Genomic DNA, 25,331 nt, shown 5'->3' with positions numbered 1-25,331 from the left:
TCATGACCGAGAGTTGAAATCATTCCTCAGTAAAGGACCAAAATATCGTCCCCCGTCAATTATTAATTGGAATGAGTATCGTAACATCCTCTACGACTCACTCCGTACTTACTGCTCAAAATGGATAAAACGAGAACATGGAGAAAAGGCTGACAAAAAATCCTTAGATTCTTTTTTTAATTCAGTAATGAACATAGTTGATATTCGTATTAAACATTTGAAAGAACATTTTACTCCTAACAACAACCATAATAGCCCTATTTCTCATATCAAACATAAGCTAAAAGAACTCGCCAAGGAATTTGTTTTTGTCTCGGCTGATAAGGCTGCTAATAATATCATTATTGTTTGACGTAAATTTTACATTGAGGTTCTGCAAAAGGAAATCACGAATTAACTAACATTCAAACTGACTCCATTTTCGGAAAATGACATCAGTAGCAAACATAAACTTTTAGCTACCTCTTTACAAGCAGAACCAAATACAATGAAAGTTCCAACTACGTTCTGGCTTCTAAAGCTGCACAAAACACCTTACAAATATAGATTTATTTCGTCTTCAAGACATTGTTCAACTACTAAACTGTCTATTCTACTTACTAGTACACTTGGTAAAATCAAAAACCTGGCAATAAATTGTTCAAATAAGGCCTTTGAAAATAGTGGAATTAATTACTTTTGGAGTGTTAAAAATTCGTTGGAAGTAATTGATAAATTGCATGCTTATATTGGTGATTTCGAATCTGTTCAAAGTTTTGATTTTTCTACCCTATATATCACTTTGCCTCATAATCTTATTAAGAAAAACTTCACACACCTAATTAAATGGGCATTTAAATAGTCAGAATGCGAATATATATGTTCTAACTCTTTTAGGTCATGTTTTAGTAACAACACACAAAAGAACTATGTCAATTGGACCTGCTTTGATACGATAACTGCCCTTGAATTTTTACTACTAGATAACATTTTTTTTTTCGCTATGGAGATTCCGTATATCGTCAAGTTTTCGGAATTCCAATGGGGACTAACTGTGCACCACTTATTGCGGACCTGTTTCTGTATTGTTATGAGTTACAATTTATGACTTAAATCAGCAAACACCCATCGAAACAACATCTGATACAAAAATTAAATAACACTTTTAGATATTTGGATGATATATTAGCTCTCAATAATGACGACTTCAGTATCTACACTAAAGAGATTTATCCTGCTGAACTGACTTTAAATAAAGCTAATACTAACAAAGAACACTGCCCTTTCCTGGATCTTGATATCTATATCTTTAACGGGAAGCTTAATACCAAAATTTATGATAAAAGAGATGATTTTTCATTTCCTATTGTTATTTATCCATTTTTAGATGGTGACGTTCCCTTGTCACCATCTTATGGTGTTTATATATCTCAACTTGTTCGATTCGCTCGTGTATGTAACAACGTATTTGATTTTAACGAAAGAAACCTCTGTATTACTGAAAAATTATTACACCAGGGTTTTCGATATCACAAACTAGTCAAAACATTTACTAAATTTTATCATCGGCACAAGGACATCATTCGTAAATATACATCAACATGCAGACATCTTATACGTTCAGGTATTTCACATCCAATATTTTATGGTAATATTCTATACAAAGCAAAACAATGTCGACATTCACCCCAAAAGCTAACCAAACCTTTAAACAGACTTATTCAGAAGGGATATATCTACGATACTGTTGTCAGGTCATTATAGATGGCATAATTTGGTATAAATATTGATTCACTCATAGGGTCTTTGCATCGGAAATAAACACATTTATTCTAAAACCATATGTTGGCATGATATGGGTTATGTTCTTCTCATATATTTTATGATGTATATACTAAACCCCTAACGGGAGGGATTGTGCTTGATTTTCATATGATGAAGACATAATCTTTCAATCAGTTTAATTGAGGTCTGGAGCTGGCATGTGTTGAAGACCCATTAGTGGCCTTCGGCTGTTTTCTGCACTTAGATCGGGTTGTTGTCTTTCTGACACATTTCCATTCTCAATTCTAAACTATACGTCATATTTCTCTATTTAGTCATTTAGAGTTTCAGTTGTCCTTTCGTGAAGTGTTTCAGCCAATAAGCATTAATTATGAATCAAATAGTACATTTTTGAATGTCATTCATTCAAAATTCAGTTTTGGCACCCCTTGTCCTTTTCGAGCAATGTGCAACTTTGCAATCTCACGAAATTACAGATGAAATAAATATATTTGACTAGGTTTAAGTTACTGTACTACATAAACAAAGGTATAAAGAAGAATCAGACTGCCTTAAATCAGGTCACGTAGAATACATCCGCAGAGTTGTTGTTCGTTTTTTTAAAGGTGTAGAGAATTTTTACGTACTGACATTTTGCTTTACATTCGTTCCGGTACGTCTTTCCATCAGAACCACATACAGGGTCTCTTCTCCGTTTTGAGCACTTTCTACATGGTTTGTTTTTGCATGGACAGCGTCCTCTACATTGCACCTTGACTTTTCTAAAAAAAACAGATGAACGATTAATAAGAAAATCAATTTACCGACAAAATTACTAAAACTCACATCCAGTTTCTACGAGTTCGTATTGCTAACATTTGGTTTTATGTATAGTGTTTTTTTTACTGCCGTTTGTGTTTTCGTCATTTTTCTTTTCTTATAATATATAAATATATATATATATAGATTGCCTAACAATGTAATTTTAACACACTATTTAGTATGTAAAATATTTACAAAACGATAAAAATAAACGCAATATTTTGCTAGACAAACTAGCTTTATCAAGCGTGCATCTATCCAGGTGAAATCGGATGTAGATGATAAGAAATATGCAGCTCAATGTACATGTTGCACATGAATTTAGCTGCCTTGTAAATAATACATAATTCGGATGAAGTTCAAGATTATCTACAAAATTGGTGGTTGAAGTTTGCAACGTCCATTGGCCAATATTAAAGGATAAAAAGGACGATGCTGTGTATTAAATTATTCTTTATCTTTTCTGTATCTCTTCACGTCTTTTTCGTTAAGGCCATCCGGTTCTAAAGTGTGGAACTGGTGGATCCAAAAGTTTTCTCTTCTCCTTCTCGCCGTGGTGTCCCACTCGGTGTTGACTTCTATGATTTGGAAAGTAACATTATCAAAAGGATGTTTCTTTGAGCGAGGATGTCTTGTGAGAGGACAGTTTTTGTTGTTTTTTTTTACCATGAACGTTGGTTATTGAGCCGAATATTGAATTTATCCATTGTTTCTCCCACATACTGAATGCCACATGTGTTACATGTTAATATATAAATTGAGTTCTCCGTTTTACAGTTGGAATTTGAGTAGATGGTATAATTTTGTTTAGTAACGGAGCTGATGAAAGAACTGCTTGTATTGGCAGCTTTACAACATAAGCAATTCCTTCGACCACATTGTTTGTAGCAACCGGGAGGTGGAGTAGGCTGCTTTGCTAATACAGATGTCACTAATTTGTCACGGATGTTTTTAGGTCTTCTGAAGGCCATGACTGGTGGTGAGGAAAATACTTTTTTAGATTTGATTCGTTTTCTATAATTTTCCAATGCTTCTGAATAATGAATGACACATTTTTAAAATCAGGATGGTAAGTGAGGTCAAGAGGTATTCTGTTGACTTCTTTGTTCTTATCCTTGTACTCTAGAAGTTCTTAGCGAATAGTTTTGTTTGCTCTTTCGAAAGCTGTATCAATGATGTTGCTATTGTATCCTCGAACAACTAGATGTTTACGTAGTTGTCCAAGTCTAGCATTTTTCTTATTTTCAGTAGAGCATATTCTCTTGATTCGCAATGCCTGCATGGCTGAATGGGATACCAATGGAGAGTGTTTAGGATGGCAACTTTTAGGAGAAAGGAATTGATGTTTATCCGTTTTTATGGTATGAAGGTCCGTTATAATGGTTCCGTTCTGGATGTAACTCGTAGTATCATTTTAAGTTTATTTTCTCCATAGATGCTTCGTATGTAAATTTAATTGAATGGTTGAAAGAGTTATAGTGTTCTAGAAATTCATTAAGATGGTCTTGCGAATCTGTCCATTTAAAAACAAATGAATCGAAACCATGATAATGGCTGGTATGGAACACTAGCCAAGAGGCGTTTTCAAGTTGGCCCATAAATATGTTGGCATATGACGGGGCCATTTTTGTGCCCATACTAGTGCCGTCTATCTAGAGATAGTGTTTGTCACTGAAAGAGAAGTTTTTGTTCTCCAGCACTAGTTTCAGAAGTGTAACAAGGCACTCAGTTGGAGGATTTTTTTCACTACGAGTGTTCCATGCCTCTTCACACGCTGCTATTCATTCGTCTTTTGGAATGTTGGTATATAAAGAAGACACGTCCATGGATGGTTACATTCAAAGTAAAACTGTATCAAAAGGTTTAAACATCAAAGTGAGTCCCCAGGCACCGGGACATAAATCCAAAAGGTTCATGAGCCGTTGGAATGAAATTCTTTTTAACTGTTCAACCCAGCTTCTTCAACTGTTACTTTTCTTTTAACATGTGTTACGACGCTAGATTAAAACTGACGAGGAAAGGTAACACACGGCCACCGAAAGCTTTATTATGTAGAGCCTGGGTGTCTGAGTGGTCTAGCGCGCCGGGCACAGTGCAAGGCGATTTGGGGCCACGATATCTCAGTAGCATGAGTTCGAATTCCGGCCAGGGAAGAGCAAAAAAAAATTTGCTAACGCAAATTTACATATCTAACATTGTTGGGCTGTTATTTAGACGAATTATATATATATATATATATATATATATATATATATATATAAGTGCCTATAAATAGCAACACATGACATACAAATCTATGGGAGTGTGTAGATTAATCAGTACAGAGATTAATACAATTACACAAATAAAATTATAGATATAAGTACATGATATATAAGGCATGAAGATGGAATTGTTACAGATCAGTTGAATTATCTATTGTAAAGGATCCTACAAATTGATGTAAGATGCAGTCACAGAAATAATTATATCATAAGTACGTCTGAACCAGTGACGACTCTACAACAGATTTTATCCATCGGTTCACCAGTGATGGTGATACAAGGTTGAAAACACATTCTGTATATATAATTCGTCTAAAACACAGCCCAACAATGTTAGATCTGTAAATATGCAGACCACCTATGTCTACACAATTAAGCTTTCGGTGGCCGGGTGTTACCTTTCCTCGTCAGTTTTAATCTAGCGTCATAACACAGTACATGATATATAAGGCATGAAGATGGAATTGTTACAGATCAGCTGAATATATACGAGATGCCGATTTAAAATAAATCTTACTTGCAGCGTACAGCAATGCATCTATTTTTGTAATTGTTGCCATCAACTCCACACACTGGTTTACTACTGGTGTTGCATTTACAGGGACACGGACATTGTTTTCTGCAAAGTACTGGTATTCCTCTGAAAACAGTAACTTAACGATAAATATGCTCCAATATTCCAACTGAAGGCAAGACACAATAACATTAAATAATGAGAGATGATGACGTGTATTTACCAATATATCTATCCCGTTTTGTTGTCCTTATCTAAGCTGTAAAATATTTTTGTAGCTTTATAATGCACATATAGTTTGCTTGTTTTTTGTTTTAATATATTCAAGCGAATAACAAGCACACAAATAAAGTTTGTATATTGAGTAAGTGCACCTTGACATTCTGTCTTAACGCAAATATTAACTTGTTCTACATAACAGCAATCCGTGATGGTTCATGAATTTACTGCAATCATGAAAATTGTTCTGCTTACATTAGGTTATAACAGCTAATATAAAGTACACATTATCTTAATAAAACTTATTCAACGTTCTTACATAAATCGTTAATTTTTTGTTTTTTGTGTCTATTATTGTCGGAGCTGAAGGATCACACAGTTTTGTTCTCCTTGGGAGGAAATAGATTGTTTTTTCTAGAGATTTCCTGATGATTTTTAATTTGTTGTCCTTAAGCCGTATGATAACCTCTAGATGTCCATGAAAAAAGTAGTCGAACTACTGTATCATTAGCCTGTCAACACTGAGGTTGTGAGTTCCAATTCCGAGCGTGGCAGGTGTGCTCGACTCCAATCTTAAATAACTAGGATTGTCAGTATTCCCTACCGAAAGTCGGTGATTCTCCGGCACCTCCGGTTTCCTCCACAAATAAAAACTGACCTCCACGAATTATCACAGTTCCTGAAAGTGGCCTTTACCACCAATCAATCAATCATATATTCATAACAAAGCTACGCTATAATATCTTACCGATATTCATTAACATGTATACCAGAAACGACCACGTACTAAAAAACATGACACAAACTCACTACACACACTTGACAAAATTAAAATCAAAAGAACAGCCGTCTTATTGCTGATCTTCCACTCAAAGTCTTTAATAAGGAACACATGCTCATACCTCGCTGCAAGTTCAAGACGGATCCTTAAGCACTGGTTTTAGCGAATTTTTAGCTAGATGTCAATCATGCTATATCTGTTCAGAAACCCGCTATTCAAAAGGAAAAATGAAGGTCACCTCATTATTTCTCTCGTCTAAGACATGCGATTGCCTAAGGCATACTTTGCCTGATAGACTTGAAACCTTTGTTTTGGACGTAATGTGATTGGATGGTATCGTCATCCTAACTAACTGGAATAATCCAGTCGTTTTAATCCGCTCACTATCCTATTTTGTAGGAACAACAGTGGCAGGAATACTCTTGGTTTCCCGAGGGCAGTAATTCACCGAGGGAACAAACTAGCGACAATTTTATCCACCTACAGGAAAGGTTTAGAGAATCGGAGTCGACGAGGGCATGAATTATTCTAGTTGCATACTACCTACACTTTTCACTTAATAAATATCGAGAATCAGATAATACACCATAGTGTTCATCTATTGTCATGGAAGTTGAAGGTAACACAATGATAGAAATGGAATTTGAAGAATTGGATGAATCAACAGAACCCATACATCAAACACTTACAATCGTCTGGCTACGCATAGATTTAAATGTGTGATTCCATCAGCACCACAAACAGGTCGTGCATTTTTAGAACATTTCTTCACTGAAACAGTAATTATATAGGCAATATAATCATGAAGTAAATATAACTAATATGAATATCAACAGGAAACGCATGTAATACGTGAATTATAAATGCAGCAACACAATAACATTACAGCATAAAGTACTCCGCTCCCCCCTCGAAGAAAAGAATAAAAGATAAACCAAGTGTCAAAGCACAGTTATACATAAGGAAGCATGTGCAGAACAGGACATAGCTAGAGCGAATAGGCATCATTTAAGTTAAAAAAAATAAGTCGATGCGTCTTTTACTTACAATTTCTAACTTTTCAATCTTTTATTATGCTTTTTTGATTTTGTTTTCAATAGAAATTTTGCCCTTCAAAATGTTGAAATTCAAATTCAGATAAATTCAAGATCTCAACTAATTTAAACATTTTCTACTTCGATTTGACTTGAAATAATATCTCTTCTTTTAAAAGTTGAAATCTCGACTTCTTATAATTGATTGGTCATTTAGAAGAGGTTATACTTACGAGGAGGTGGAATACCTATTGGAGGTTATACTTACGAGGAGGTGGAATACCTATTGGTGGTTATACTTACAAGGAGGTGGAATACCTATTGGTGGACCTGAAATTACACAGAAATAACACAGATATGATGCTTTGATTCTCAGTTGAATAATTACGGAAACCAATAAATAAGTCAAAAGGATAGTTCATGCAGATCTGGATGGGGGGCTTTATTTATGTATTCTTTAATATTTTAGGTATTTTTTCACCCTATTGAATTCTATTTTCAACATATGTTTTGGTCATTTTTGTCTTTTCTTTATTTTTTGGTCCATTATTCTCTGTAAACCTAATACAGACATCATACATCCATACTCTTTAAAAAGAAAATCTGATACAGCAGAAAGTTATAATTATAATAATTTATCTAAAATGTTATATGATTCTGGTACATGTAATGATAATATATGCTTTACCGATAAAACTTTAACCACTCAAAGGCGGTAATCACTGAAGGTTGGTTTTTAGATACGCCCAATATAATCATGCTAGTCTACATATGAAGCACAGCAAACAACGATGCATATCCGTAAAATGATATCGTCATCTCATCTGAGCGTACCTGAATTTGTACACTGTCCATACGCTAATTCGGATTTTTACGTTTTTAACGTGCTAGATCTGAGTCCTCGTGATGATATGTTTTCCCTCTATGATACACTGTTCTCACTCCGAGTCGACATACTCCTAAAAGTTGCATATAGCGGAGAAGTAGCAAATAGCTATTTTAACCAGAAGATCGTTAAGGATATTAGAATATACGTTTCCCTTTACCCAAAGCGAACAAATCTACTACGAAACCATTAAAAAAGACACACATTTTTTGCCTATTACTGCTTACATCCACTTCAATTGAACACTAGTGGATAGTTGTCTCATTAGTAATCATACCACATCTCCTTGTTTTATATATCCGTTTTTGCAAATACCACGACAGAGAGAATAAAAAAGGAATATTTTTATTCATTATACCCGGCGATTTTGAAATATGATCAATAAGTCACGTGTCTTAATTGAGAATTGAGGAAAAGGGGACGGAATTTTGGCTATGACAATTGGAACATCTCCGTTGTCATCGGTAACACAGGTGTTACACAACGGTTAATCAAACTACGAGATATTTCAAAAACCTATTTCCATGCATACTGAAAGTCTGAAACAAATAAGAAACAATCGACTGTCAGTCAATGATTCAGAATAAAATATATACTTACCAGGACCGATTGGCGGACCTGAAATTACAAATACAATGCATTTTTGCATTTGAATATTTAATGCATTGTTTTATAAATATATACGACAGGATGAACATCGTCATTTTAAATTTTGTTTGTAACATTCTTTTACAAATTGTACCAAAAAAAATCATATACAGTTAATATTCAAATTCATTGAGTTGAATCGAAAAAAGGCTATTTTTTCACCAAGGTCCGCAGGACCGACGGAAAATAATCTTTTCGGGATTTAATAATTTTGATATTTTACTTTTCATGAAGGCCATAAATGTTTTATGTTGAACTAAATATAAGGTAATGCTATTTTTGTAACATGTTTTGTGTTTTAAAGTCTATCTGTTTCGATGTCTAAATCAAAACTGCAACCGAATTTTCTGGTCGCCGCCATTTTAACTAGACTACTAGATATTTCTTCGACGTGCAAAACGCACTCAAAATTTAAAAAAAAGTTACTTTCACTTCGTGTACATTACCAGAACAGTTATATTGCCTAAGCAAAGTTTTCCGCGGGAAGAAGGGTTATTTTTGGTTCATACACATACCAACCAGCTATTTTGGCAACGCGCAGTTTCCTGCGGGGGAAAAGGGGTATATTTATTGATTACTTTATCAGTGGTTATAATTTACAGTTAAGTCTAATAATGATAATAATAATAAAAATAACATTATTTGAATATGATAACTCATTAAGCGTACACCACTGATCGAAATTAAAAGGGAGAGGGATGAGATTTTAAAGCTCTAGTTTGGCACCGCTTCATTTTCGTGCGCTTGTTACGGGTCAGGTGGCCGTTGTTTGTAAAATCTTAATATTTTTTGTGGTTTTCATGACAAAGTTTTAATAGTCTCTGTTGGGTTGTTAAATGTTTTTACAACCCTTTATACTCGGGGTGATTTAGAGCTTGCTTATTGTTGACCTCTGAATGTCTTTTTTTTGTGTCGTCGGGGTCCTGTCTCATTGACCTATATCCCTAATCTCAACCTACTCACTTGTATATCTAGTGACTTTCAAACACAAACATATTGAAAATTTCAAAGATTAAACTTATGTTTTAAGCCTTATGCGCACAAAATATACACCTAATATCCTTTTATTCATATAAACATTCAAATATTGTCAAAATGTAATACATTTGTAACTGGCAAGTAGTTTCGTTTAAACTTCTCTATTAATTTCACAAATAGTTTATATTTAGTTCATATTTGTTTTTCGTTAATTATTTTGTACATAAATCAGTCCGTTAGTTTTCTCGTTTGAATTGTTTTACATTTGTCATTTCGGGGCCTTTTATAGCAGACTATACGGTATGGGTTTTACTCATTGTTGAAGGCCGTACGGTGACATATATATATATAGCTGTTAATTTCTGTATCATTTGGTCTCTTGTAGAGAGTTGTCTCATTGGCAATCATAACACATCTTCTTATTTTTATAGATCAGCAAGTGACATCACAAGAAAAAGATAGCAATAGATAACCAAAAGTAGTCACATGAAAAAGAAAGCGAATAACAACATATTATATACTAGTTGATGGTACAGCCAGAAATACTTGGTATATGGTATACAATCACTTATTCGACCCAGTCGGAAAGAACATACAAAGTAGTACATAATATATATGTTAAACAAAATAATCCTTACGCATAGCTGTAACTTTGTCAATAGGTAAAATATTTGGGCAATTTTGGTATCAAATAAAAGCTTAAGGACTTTGGATCACTGCAGAATCCTTGTTGAAAATTTCTTTAATATAATAAAAAAATTATATTGAAATTTAAATAGGAGGGCATATTTGTCGTGTTGCTCAGAACAGAAGTACCTGTTTTTGTACTACCAAACTTCCAGGAACCAGTGCGCTCTAATATATATGCAATTAAAGATATGTTGAATTTTCAGCACAAGCCAGAATAAAGTATAGTTTTGACATGAAATGTCACTTTATTTGAACTTCAGACACCATAGCTATGAATGCTTGAAATGGCAGAATTTAATATAGAAAGCAATTGGGCTATGAGTTAGTGGTTTTATTCCTTATACACCTATTTTGTATAAATCTTGATGTACATCATATTTTCATTTACAATCCCAACATTATAAAATATAGTGTGCAATGCATATTTACAATATCCTAATATATTCATGCAGTCATATATATATGTTTCATAGACTTATTTGTTCTATGCTTTATTATTTCAAAAGCTTTTAAAAATATTGACTCAGTTTTGTTAATACATGTATCATTCAGAAAAATATGCTTACCGGGATCGACATGCGGAACTGAAATTACGAATAAAAAAAAGTGTTCTTAGGGGACGACCATTTGATATTCTGGGGGGGGCCAGGAGGATTTGTTTTTGATCGGTTATTTATTTTTGTAAACTAAGAGGACAGATTATCTATTTTCTGCACTGTTGAAGCAAGATTTTTCATTTTCATTAAAGCAAGGGACTGATTATTTATTTTCACAACTATATTTATAATATTTGAAAACATACAATTTTTAAATTCATTTTTTATTATAAATTATACATGAATAGTCCAATCATAATGTACCATTTAATCAGAATTAATCATCATCATCTGTAGAAATGAATCTTCTGAATTCCCAACTGCATATACATGTATTGCATACATACAAGATATTAAAGATTGGCTGTAATTAGCGTCTTTTAAGTATTCCAATTGATGTATGCCGAGCGGAGCGAGGCTAAAAAAAGTTTGAAGGGTTTTGGAGCCGCTGAAGTCCCCAAGTTGCTATAGAACTAATTATGCAAAATGTGTTTCCCATACCCTTTATTAATCTGAAAATGAAGGTTCTGTTTTAATAATTTTTTGACAAATTTTGGTCTCAAAGCAACATGTATAGATTCAGTGTAAGACTTAAGTTTTTAGGAACAACATCAAAAGACAAAGATAAAGCAAAAATTTAATTCACATAGTTAAGTATGTGGCTGCTGTTTTTTTTTAAACTCTTGATCAAGTTAATAACAAAATTACTAAATTACAAAAGGAATGCAACACTAACAGAATACAGAAGGCAATCAATGAACAAAAGACAAATAAATAAGAAACATTGATCCCCAAAAAACAGGAGCTACGTCTGAGGGAGAACAGAACTTGCTTCTTGCCGCAAAAACAATTTGATATGAAGACAAGCTTTTGGTTTTGAAATTTCCTACATGAGGCATTTGCCTGAATGTAGTTACTGCCATATGTAATAAAAGTGAGTTAAGTGTTCCTGAGACAATATACCTCAAGTTAAATGAAACCCATTTTTCAGACATTTCAAGTATTTTAAATAATTTTTATACTTTTATTATTCAAAGATTTGGGAAGTGATTCCCGATTTTTTTTTTTTTAAAAAAGTTGAATTTTAGGAAGAATCTGGTGCAATCTCATGCTCTCAAATAGACCTGCCGAGTTATTTATTTTTAATACATTGCAAGTCAGGTTATTTATTTTCAAACTACCACAGAACAAACCATTTATTTTTGTGATTATCAAGGCTGAGTTATTTATTTTCAAAATCCTCCTGGCCCCCCCCAGAATATCAAATGGTCGTCCCCTTATTTGAATAGTGTTGACATGATAAAAAAGATACATCGTTATTGTATGGAACGCCGTAACTGTCTTATAGTGTAAATATTTAATGTGTTTTGTCGCTTTGTATAATTTACGTCCTGTCATATCATCTTTATTTTATGTGTAAGCGCCTTTATTTCCTGACACTGCATCTCTGTGTTATGTCAAATTAATTATTTGTTTTGTCAAACAATTGTATGATATATCATTGCTATTCTTTTTTATGTGCAATATGCATTACATTATGTTGTATTAACTATCGTGTATTCTGTGAATACCTCTAAACGTTATGACCAACCACCTTTACGTTCTGTCACATTTCCTTTAAGTAAGTCAGTTAATAATTGCGTCCTGTCTCAAATGGGATTGTTATGTTGAATGTTCTAAACGTTTTGTTTTGATACATCTTTGTTCTATGAAAACGTCTTGATATCATATTATAATGGCTTTATGTTGTGTCTATACATATGTATCTTCTGTGAAAAATATAATATATCATGTTATAGCTTATATGCGTTTTGCCAAACAATAATTATTAATACTTTCTGGTAACATTCAATATGTCATGTGAATCTACTGGTACGTTATGATTTAATTTTATTCTTCGTGTTTTAACGCCACTTTTAAGCACCGCTTTTGGGCTATTTCGTGGCGGCCAGTTTTTATTGGTGGAGGAAGCCCGGAGTGCCCCGAGAAAACCACCGACCTTCAATAGGAAAACTGACAATCCTAGTCAATTAAGATTGGAGTCAAGTGCATCCGCACCTCACAACCTCAGTGTTGACTGGCTAGTGATTAAAGTAATAACAACTTAGACCACTCGGCCACCGAGGTCCCCTGGTATTATATGTGCAAACACATATAACATTATGTGCAAACACCTATTACGATGCGTAAATACCTATTACGTAATGTGAAAACACCTATTACGTAATATGCAAACACCTATTACGTTATGTGCAAACACCTATTACGTTAAGTACAAATACCTAATACATTATGTGCAAACACCGATTAAGATATATGCAAACACCTATTACATTAAGTGCAAACACTTATTAAGTTACGTGCAAACACCTATTACGCCATGTGCAAACACCTATTACGTTATGGTAAACGCCTTTTTAACACAGATTAAAACAAAACGCATCAATTATATATACATTTACAGTAATTGAAAGTTAAGGAAATCAAAAGAATGTCACATGTTAAAAAAAAAAAAAAAACGCATTTCTTTACGGAGATTGTGAACGGAGAATAAATTGATGCTCTCTTTCACGTCCGCCAACCGGGTAATTATAAAGGTCGCTATATATTGCATGCATACTACATACGTTTTTGGAAGGCTGCTTACTTATATATAGATATATAATAACTGCGCCTTAAATTCATAAAACATGTACATATACGTGTATATGCATATTATGTGTAGCCTACCTTCATTCCTCAATATGATTTTAGTATTACTGTTAAACATTTTCACGGGGGGGGGGTCTCAACAGTTCTTTGGTACAGATGTGTAGCCGGGATTTCACACAAAAATTCATATTTTGTAGTCTTGTGAAATGACGATCCTTTTTGGCGAGTAATTATATGAACTATGACGGACTCAAAACAACCAAAAACAAATTCAAAGAAAAAAAAACCAAAGCAAATAAAAAAAACCCCAACCAAATACAAATGATAATTCCTAATGAAGTGTAAATTATTCACTGATAGATATTTCTTGAGTTCATGATATTGTTTGGAAATTGTATTATGTTGTTCACCTTGTGTTGTCCGTGATATAATTATAAAAATTAAGCATATCTTGATAAAAATTTAGAATAAAGGTCCCTTTTTGAAAGATTTCTCGGTAAAATCCTACTTTTAATTTTGGATGTCTATACTTTATCCTTGTAAATGTTTTGCGGTAGTTTCTAAGAAGTGCAACCGGAAGAAACAATAACAATTCTCATTGTTTCTCCCGACTGCTACCCCGGACTAGAAATATAACGGGTGTAAGGATAATTTGGTATTTAAGATTATTGATTATTGGCGAATAAGAATTGAATATGGCCCCTAAATTACCCTCCCGGTAGGCTATTCTAGCGAGAAACGTGTGCCAGTTTCATGCTATCAATGCAATGACGCATGAATGTTGTAGCAGATAAGGAATCCTTTAAAGAATTTAGATTTTATTGCCGTTCATTTCCCATAACAGTCGTGTATATCATTCTGAATAACATTCCAAAGACATACTGGTATTTAGTGATTCTTCCGTCCCTGACGATGAAAAAACATTTCTGTCATCTGAGGCTTATTGAGGTGGGCAGGTGGCCCCCCCCCTCTTATCTGGGTCTTCTTTTTTTTGAATTAACAGGGATTTTTGGCAAAATTTATTCCGAGCCCCCCGCCCCTTCCCCTATCAAACTGCTAATAGGACCAAAAAATGTAACGCCCTTCCCCCTTTCCAAAATTCTTGTTCCGTCACTGGTCATTGACTGAGAAATCACTCATACCTACACCCTTTATCGTGTATTCAAATATATATATATACATATAATAAATATAGAAGCCAAAAAAAAGACAATAAAAGGATGTTTGTTTCTCAGTTTCAAAACAACAAGCTTTTCATTACTCTGTTATTTATTGATAGGGGATTGACAAAAGAGCAAAACAAATAAAAAATAAATATAGGTTCATGTGTTTGTTTTCGAGATATTAGCCAAGTAAATTTGGCGGAAAAAATGTTCTCTCTTCATTTTTCATGACTTTATCATTGCCACGTTTTAGTTCTCAACAAGTATTAAAATATAACAAGGATTTTATACTTTTTCACAAATGCCTTGTTATCCTTGTTATATTTTAATACTTTTTGAGAACTAAAACGTGTCAATGACATATTGTACAGGCAAAAGATTTTTGAAAAGAAAGCTGGGAGTTGGCGGGCAAAAGATTAAACGAGATCAGAGGATTCTGAAATTCTAACAAACTTTCCAAAACATGACAAGCGAACATCCTTAATTTATAATCAGTAGCAAGAAAATGAAATAAGAATTTAAGCCGTGAAGTTCCCTTTCGTCTTAAGAGTCTGTCGCAGTCTTCTTTTCGTTAAATACGTGCATTTTTTAAAAGAATTTTGCCAAAATATTTCGTCTATTTCAAGGCGATCCAGATTTCATCAATTTAAGAGGGATTCCGCGTTTTTGGGATAATTTTGGATTGAATAATACGGACTAAATGACTCGCTATCTATTAATATATGTTTTCACACTTTAACGGCAACCGAGAAAAGGGGGACCGATATATCTAAGGTTGGCAATATTCAACGGAAACTGTCAAAACAATGTATATTTATAGCTCCAATAGAATATATTTGTATGAAAATTTATAAAAGTTTAGTTGTTTCAAAATTTATATTGTTGCAAGTTAGATTTAGCTAAATTTATAAAACCATTCGCGTTCATAACTTAACGCATTGAAGCTAACCGTTAATACCGTATTCGGCAATAATATTCATTAAATCTATGCCTCTCCGTTCGGAAAAGTTTTTTTGGATTGTTCACATTCAATTTTCATTTGAGTTCGGTATTTTGGTTATTTTACTTTTTTTAATTTTTGCTTTCATTTGTTTTAGTATATGAACATTATTTTTTCTAATAAACGTATTACTATGTGTTTCCTTATTATACATTGGCTAGAGGTTTAAAGGGGGGGGGAGGGGTTGAGATCTCACAAAACATGTTTAACCCCGACGCATTTTTGCGCCTGTCCCAAGTCAGGAGCCTCTGGCCTTTGTTAGTCTTGTATGTTATTTAATTTGAAGTTTAGTGTGACGTCCATTTTCACTGAACTAGTACACTATTTTATTTAGGGGCCTGCTGAGGACCACCTCCGGGTGCGGGATTTTCTCGCTGCGTTGAAGACCCATTGGTGGCCTTCGGTTGTTGTCTGTTCTTCGGTCGGGTTGTTGTCTCTTTGACATATTCCCCATTTCCATTCTCAATTTTATTAAAGTGTTTTTTCACCTCAAAGTACAAGTTGTCAAATTTGGTTTTCTTGGTCTTTTGCTCTGAGCCAGATATTTTCTCTTCATTTTCCCACGTACAATGTAGTTAACGTTTACGTGATTAATTAACAAGCGGAAGATGCCATGTGAAATACTATTACTACAAAACTAACGAGAGATGAATAAAAAAATACATATTCTATCTAATTGTTATTGTTTTCTACCAAACAGTAAAATAATTTTTTTTTATAAAAGTATTATATCGTTTCTTTTGTTGACTATAAGAATAAGACGATGTGGTATGAATGCCAATGAGACAACTCTCCACAAGAGACCAAATGACACAGAAATTAACAACTATAGGTCATCGTACGGCCTTCAACAATGAGTAAAATCCATACCACATAGTCAGCTAATATATTTATTTTTTTACTTCAATTCATTTTTCATCAAGTTTTTAGAAGAAAGGTTACAGTTAAATAATTTTATTCGTTTAATTAAGAAATCAATAAATAGCTTATATATAATCAAGACATTTTTCCACCGTTGTTGAAATTAATTTATCTTTTTGTTCATCATTTCAACGAATATCGTTGTTTAAATTTAAAATATCTACGTACTTTTCCGAATAGAGAGTCATAAATTTAATGAATATTATTGCCGGATACGGTATTAACGGTTAGCTTCAATGCGTTAAGTTATGAACGCGAATGGTTTGACAAATTTAGCTAAATACACATTTTTATGCAAAATTTCATATAAGGGATTTGCTGCACATCTGGGAAATCTGACTTTAAAGAGTACAAATTTTGAAACAACTAAATTTTTATTAATTATCATACAAATATATTCTATTGGATCTACATGTTATCATTCTAAAATATACATTGTTTTGACAGTTTCCGTTAAATATTGCTAACTTTAGAAATATCTGTCCCTCTTTTCTCGGTTGCCGTTAAAGTGTGAAAAAAATATCTTAATAGCTAGCGAGGCATTTAGTCCGATTGATTCAATCCAAAATTATCCTAAAAAGGCGCAATCCCTCTTAAATTGATGAAATCTGGATCGCCTTGAAATAGACGAAATATTTTGGCAAAATTCTTTTAAAAAATGCACCTATTTAACGAAAAGATGACTGGGACAGACTCTAAAGACGAAACGGAAGGCTTAAATTCCTATTTCATTTTCTTGCTACTGATTATAAATTAAGGATGGTCGTGTCATGTTTTGGAAAGTTTGTTAGAATTTCGAAATCCTCTTGTTTTATCCGTTTAAGTGCCATAAAAAATTTTACCCGCTAACTCCCAGTTTTCTTTTCAAAAATCTTTTACATGTACAATATATTATCATTGACACGTTTTAGTTCTCAAAAAGTATTAAAATATAACAAGGATAATAAGACATTTGTAAAAAAGAATAAAATCCTTGTTATATTTTAACACTTTTTGAGAACTAAAACGTGTCAATGAAAAAGATATGAAAAATGAAGAGAGAACATTTTTCCCGCTTAACTATCATTGGCTAATATCTAGAAAACAAACACACGGACCAATATTATTTTTTGTTTTGTTTAATTGCTCCTTTATCAAGCCCCTATCAATAAATAACAGGGTAATGAAAAGCTTGTTATGTTGAAACTGAGAGGCGAACATTCTTTTTTTTTCTGTTTTTTTTTTTGCTTCTATATTTATTGCATGTATATTTATTTAAATAGGCGATAACGGGTGTAGGTATAGGTGATTTCTCAGGCAATGACCAGTGGCAGAACTATAATTTTTGAAAAGGGGGAGGGCGCTACATTTTTTGGTCCTATAAGCAGTTGGATTCGGTGGGTGGTGGGCTCGGACCAAATTTTGCCAAAACTCCCTGTTAATTTAAAAAAAAGTCCATGATATGAGGGGGCGGGCCACCTGGCCCCCTTTCAATACGCCTCTGATGATAGAATTTATTTTTCCTCGTCAGGGACGGAGGAATCACCAAATACCAGTATGTCTTTAAAATGTTATACAGGATAATATACACGACTGTTATGGGAAATGAACGGTAGAAAAATCGAAATTCTCTATAGGATTCTTATCTGCTACATCAATCGTGGGAGACGTCATTGCATTGGTAGCATTAAACTGGCACACGTTTCTTGCTAGAATAGCCTACCGGGATGGTAATTTAGGGGCCATATTCAATTCTTATTCACCAATAATCAATAATCTTAAATACTAAATTATCCTTACACCCGTTATATTTCTTGTCCGGGGGTGCAGTCGGGAGAAACAATGGGAATTGTTATTGTTTCTTCCGGCTTCAATTCTTGGAAACTACCGCAAAACATTTACCAGGATAAAGTATAGACATCCAAAATTAAAAGTAGGATTTTACAGACTGAGAAATCTTTCAAAAAGGGACCTTTATTCTAATGTTTTATCCATATATGCTTTAATTTTATAATTATATCACGGACGACACAAGGTGAACAACATGATACAATTTCTAAACAATATCATGAACTCAAGAAATATCTATCAGTTAATAATTTACATTTCATTAAGACCTATCATTTGTTTTTGGTACTTTTTTGCTTGTTTTTTTTTCTTTTGAAGTTGTTTTTGGTTGTTTTTAGTTTTTTATTTTGCTTTTTCACTGTAAAGTAACGCAGTCGACCTGAGGATTATATGATTGGGTACTAATTTTGCCATGAAATAATTTTATGGGCCGTGATTTCACAAGACATCAATATATGAATGGGGGTGTTTTTGAAATCCCGGCTGCACGTCTATACCAAAAAACTCATGTTGAGACCCCCCGCCCCCTCCCCCCTCGTGAAAATGTTTAACAGTAATACTAAAACCATACTGAGGAATGAAGGTAGGCTACACATAATATGCATATCCACGTATATGTACATATTTTATGAATTTAAAGCGCAGTTATTATATATTTATATATATAAGTAAGCCGCCTTCCAAAACCATATGTATTTAGTATGTATGCAAACTATAGCGACCTATATAATTACCCGGTTGGCGAACGTGAAAAAAAGCATCATTTTTTTCTGCGTTCACATTCTCCGTAAAGAAATGCGGTTGGATTTTTTTTTTAGCATTTACATTCTTTTGATTTCCTTAATTTTCGATTACTGTAAAGGTATATATCATTGGTGCGTTTTGTTTTAATCTGTGTTAAAAAGGCGTTTACCATAACGTAATAGGTGTTTGCACATAACGTAATAGGTGTTTCCAATTAACGTAATAGGTGTTTGCAAATAATATAATAGGTATTTGTACTTAACGTAATAGGTGTTTGCACATAACGTAAAAGGTGTTTGCACATAACGTAAAAGGTGTTTGCACATAACGTTATAGGTTTTTGCACATAATGTCATAAGTATTTGCACATTACGTAATAGGTGTTTGCACATAATGTAATAGGCATTTGCACATAACGTAATAGGTGTTTGCACATAATGTAATACGTGTTTGCACATAACGTACCAGTAGATTCACATGACATATTGAATGTTACCAGAAAGTATCAATTGTTTGGCAAAACGCATATAAGCTATACCATGATATATCATATTTTTCACAGAAGATACATATGTATAGACACAACATAAAGCCATTAAAATATAATATCATGAGGTTTTTATGGAACAAAGATGTGACAAAAGAAAACGTTAAGAACATTCAACATAACATAGAGGAAATGTGAAAGAACGTTAATGTGGTTGATCATAAAGTTTAGAGGTAAACACAGAATATACAGTAATTACAACATAATGTAATGCATATTGCACACAACAAAGAATAACAATGACATATCATACAATAGTTTGACAAAACAAATAATTAATTTGACATAACACAGAGATGCAGTGTCATGAAATAAAGGCACTTACACATAACATAAAGAAGATATGACAGGACGTAAATACAAAGCAACAAAAACACCTTTAATACTTACACTATAAGACAGTTACGGCGTTCCATATTATTGCATTTTCAGTTTAAATATATTGATTTATACTATATCTAAGGTTGAACCTCCATAAGGCAAAGGTGACCATAAATGGTTTCGGCTGTTCTGTTTATGCCATTTTTTACTTGTTTTATATATTTCGGCGATTTACATTTGCTCGAATTAGTCTTTTATTTGCACTACAAAAGTCTTTTGATTGCGCCACACACAGTATATTATTTGCGCAAATTTCAAATCTGTACGGGCATCAACAATTAGCAAAACCCTTACCGTTATATTAAGATATAAAAAGCCACGACATAAAAAAGGAAACGAGAAAACCAATGGTATGATATATGTAGAAAACAATAGATGAAAAACAAAAATGATACACAGTAAACAACGACAATCACTGATTTACAGGCTCCTGACCTGGACAGGCACATTTATACTGTGGTGGAGTTAAAATTTACTTGTATTAATCTCTTCCATTCGCCTGCATTACATGTTATACTCCTCGGCAACGAGAGAATATAAAGTATAAGGATATTGAGGAGGGTAAGTGCCTTTTATAATAAGTTTTGATAATAAGGTTAAACACAATAAATATCTAGTACTTGACAAATGGTTGAAGACATATTTCCCTCCACACTCCCGTTTTCACATCAGATTAAAATCATTACAAGCACAAACTCCTTGGCAAATTGACGAGTACTAAATGCGAAGCAAAAAGTTCAATCATGCTGTTCAGCAACTGCTATCATTATCACGGTGTATATTCATAACGCTTCCTTTCCGATAATATCGGCGTTCTTGACTCCTTTCCGAATCAGTGAACGCTTCCTTTCAGCGTTTTATTTACAACGATGCTGCAGATACTCGCATTTCTGTTTGTGTTACATTGTCGATATGACGAAATCAGGTAATGCGCGATATTACCGGCCGCTAGGACACAGGGGGCTTCACTGTATGCATTTTATTTTTATAACAGTCCAAATAACTTGACCATCTAAAAGGTAACGAATTTAGTTCGGTAAAAAAATTCTTGTTTAGTTGTAAGTTCGCAAGAAAAGATGATTTAGAAGATAAATTACAACTTGGAAGGATATGTATCCATAGGACACCGGACCCCGCTCGAACTAAACTACCGTAGATGGGCCGTAAATAGAAATGTCAGATAATTGTTTTAATACAAACAAAATCTTGACAACAGATGACCGTAAGTAATGGCAAATCTCTAAAATCATATTTTCATATCTTCAGCTTCTGAGCAGCTAGTAATTTATCTTTAAAATGGTTAATCAAGCTTATCAAATGTGAAAAAGTTCACAACCAACACACAGAACGTCTTATAGGTAAATAACTGATACAACACTTACGCTGTGAAAGACCAAATCTACAGCTGATGAGCAGAATTAAGCCAATGCAATACATTATATTCTGGTGCTGCTATTTATAACGGCCTGTAAAGTTACATGTATATATAATAAATTTTTAAACTATTGAAAGATAGTTATCCATAGGAATAAAAGGATGCGTAGGGCATAAACCAATGCGAAAGATTTCAGGCTATACTTGTTATTCTAAAAAAATAATAGAAAAGGCATATTCAGAATTAAAACCAATTGCTCCCTTATTCAATCTAATCAAAATTAGTTCTCCGCACTGGCTCCTCATGTTCGTTCATATATTTTCGACATATAAACAACCGAACGAAAATGAGGAGCAAGTGCGGAGAACTAATTTCAATTAGATTGTCTTTAATTATCCTTTTAATTTGCTTACAACTTTAAGACTATGTGAAAGCAAAAGGTAGTTACAGGTCTGATAACTTGGAGGTTACCACCACTCTAGTAACACACGGGTACCATCCGACCGATAGTCCTATACTAATTGATTCAAATGATACATTTTCAGTTACAAAATAATTTTTTGATTATAATAAAACAGAGATTACAACTCCATTAGCCAACGATAATCTCAGAAGGGATTGGCTATTTTTGTTCAGTCATATTGGTTTTATTGTTCATTAAAGTTTTATATTTGGCTTTCCTTGGCTTATAGCCGCGGGCGTACCTGATTAAGCTTTTAAAGAAAATTGTGTCGTGCGCAGAAATTCGTGATGGGCATCAGATGTTTTTCCCGATACTTTCAAGTATTTAGTTTCGTTAGATGATTTGTTTTTGCTAATTTTTCAAATACATTGTTCGAAACTAAAAAGTTTATGGGACAATTTGTGTGTCTTTCTTAGAATGTGCTATTATTCGACAAGAGTTCTTACGGAATGGATGAACTGTGTATATTCAAATTGATGATAGATATTCACAAGTCGATTTTCCAATCATATAAATGCATGAAAGGTACTTTAATATATATACAATCTGTATAATCAGCTTTGAAAATAAATACAATATAAAGTTAAGTTTATGTAAAACCAATATCAATAAGAAATAATTGAATAACACTTCGGTTAAATTGACAAATGTTACAACATTAATGTAGGTATTATAAAGCGTTGCAACATGACATAATTAAGATATATAGAACAACAATACAATTATGGAAAATACAAACCTATAGTTACACGTATATGAAAATGTGGGTTAGATTAAAAATTGCGACAACAACCCAACAACACAAAACAAAATAATAACAGAACTATTAAATTCCGCCGTAGTGAAAATTTCTAGTGATGCAATTATACAAGCCGTACCACATAATTCATAAATTAGAAAAGGATTTTTTATAGCCCAAAAAGGATTTTGATGAATAAATAAGCGGTTTTGCTAGTAAATTTAATTTTAGCTACTAGCAATACAGGTTTAGAATGTTATTTCTTGTCAATCCAAATGAACTATAGATAATTAATGACAGAGTCGAAACAGACAAAGTCTGGTTCATACTTTAACTGGAAATTTATTTTGTCAAAAAATATCTATTTACATCTTTTTTTTTCAAAGCCAACAATCAAATGTATTTTTCAACAGTAGTACAAGATGGTTGTACTACAAAGTTCAATAAAGATGACTTTAACTTTTTATCAAAGATTGTTAAATCTTGTAGGAAATGTGATTACCTACGCATCTCCAGGCTACTGTATAGCCTTTAACAATCAACAAAGACCAAAACCGTTAAATATTCTATCACAAATCTTCGGTAAACACGAGTAAAAACTAAGCTTAGTATAGACAACAAAATATCTAGATGACAAGAAAGGGAAATTAAACATTTAGTCCAAAAATATATAACTAATATTCTAACTGTCAAAACATCATCACTGATGTGATATACAAAATAAATTAAAATCTAGCTTAAAATTCATCCGATTTTATTAATACGTTCTAGGCTCTGGCAGAATAACTATTAAGCGTCACTGGCTGTTTTGTAATTAAATGTATTTTTAACGCTGCAATTACCTGTTCTATGATATATTCTTAATTTCAGGTTCGAAACCTTGTTACTGTTAAGGTGTCAGACCACCAATTCACCCGCTTCAATGTACTTTCAAAGTCAAAATTTACTTGTCCATGAGTTGCATTAAAAATTGGGGATTGATGCGCTCCATATAAAAATAAGATGTGGTATAATTGCCAACGAGACAACTCTCCACAAGAGACCAAATGACACAGAAATTAACAACTATAGGTCACCGTACGGTCTTCAACAATGAGCAAAACCCATTCCGCATAGTCATCTATAAAAGGCCCCGAAATGACAAATGTAAAACAATTCAAACGAGAAACCTAACGGCCTAATTTGTGTACAAAATAATGAACGAAAAACAAATATGATACACAGAAACAAACGACAACCACTGAATTACAGGCTCCTGACTTGGAACAGGCACATACAGAATGTGGCGGGGTTAAACATGTTAGCGGGCGTCCAACCCTCCATAACCTCGGTCAGTGGTATTACAGTACAACATAAGAACAAACTATAAAAATCAGTTGAAAAGGCTTAACTCATCAGATGGGTTCATATTATACTTATTTAAGATTTACAGAAAACCAAGGGTTATCTTTAGTAGTACTTGACTTTCGAACGGTAGTATTTCATCACATGACTTTAAACCTGGGTTAAAAATTGGCATGTAGAAAGGTGATACATGTACAATTCAGGATATACCTGGTTTCTATGAAGTTAAACTTGAGGTAGAATATTAAGAAAAGTGTGAAAATTGCTAAATTTGGTTGAATAGATAGGGATTTTGAATTGGTGGTCTGACACCTTAATAAAGAAAACTGTATCTCCGCCGTTTTTCATATTTATTATAGGAATCTCATATTTTTTTAGGTGCAACATACAATTGTACTAAAATGTTTCATTCCGTACTTGTTTTTGCCATGAGTAACGATATTTTTTACAACAATTATCATTTAATAGCATGTGTAGAGTGAAATACAGATTAAACATTAATATTTACATTTACAACAGCCTACCTCAGAAAGACGCTGTTCCCTGCAACTGTTTTACATAAATCTCAGAGTTGTGTAAACATTCGTTTAAATTTCTCCCATTGTAATTCCTAATTGTTATACAAGCGAACAGGTCTAGCTTTGCATGAATCTGATTAAGTATTTACATCTGTCGTTTACGTAAAAAATTAACATTTTTATAAATATATATTTTATCAATAATATATTTTTTCTGACAGAAGCTTATAAGTAGTTGCATTCGTAATGCGGAAGTTCAGAATATAACTTAATCTTATTAGATATAATGTAAAGACATTTATGCAGTAAACGATAGATGAATATTTTGGTCATATAGTTCTTCAACTGTTTCAGTTCTTATACATCCTCGGCTTTCAATTATTCGGCATTGAGCGTTCCTGATGAAGGTAAATCCAGAAAAGCTCTTCGAACACATGCAATTTGTAAAGCGTTGTTTTCAATTTTATATTTGGTCTGAAATT

General features: G+C 33.2%; 1 protein-coding gene across 7 annotated transcripts in view; it reads right to left on the bottom strand.

The window, feature by feature from the left end:
* Window positions 1-24,984, bottom strand: part of LOC127724032 (serine protease inhibitor dipetalogastin-like) — a 34,358-nt gene extending 9,374 nt beyond the window's left edge. For 2 of the 7 annotated variants that reach the window (XM_052230789.1, XM_052230795.1), the window contains exons 1-8: window positions 24,856-24,984; window positions 21,793-21,876; window positions 11,146-11,163; window positions 8,864-8,881; window positions 7,681-7,707; window positions 7,033-7,114; window positions 5,347-5,469; window positions 2,391-2,525 (exon numbers count right to left, since the gene is read on the bottom strand). In XM_052230789.1, the coding sequence (XP_052086749.1) occupies window positions 2,391-2,525; window positions 5,347-5,469; window positions 7,033-7,114; window positions 7,681-7,707; window positions 8,864-8,881; window positions 11,146-11,163; window positions 21,793-21,847 (458 nt within the window). In that variant the 5' untranslated portion in view covers window positions 21,848-21,876; window positions 24,856-24,984. The other 5 variants (XM_052230790.1, XM_052230791.1, XM_052230794.1 and 2 more) reach the window with 5 other exon arrangements.
* Between the last annotated feature and the right edge of the window lie 347 nt (window positions 24,985-25,331).

Source organism: Mytilus californianus, unplaced genomic scaffold, assembly GCF_021869535.1.
Source record: "Mytilus californianus isolate M0D057914Y unplaced genomic scaffold, xbMytCali1.0.p SCAF_14, whole genome shotgun sequence".
Classification (NCBI taxonomy): Eukaryota; Metazoa; Mollusca; class Bivalvia; order Mytilida; family Mytilidae; genus Mytilus; species Mytilus californianus.
This window is presented reverse-complemented; position numbering and strand designations above follow the sequence as displayed.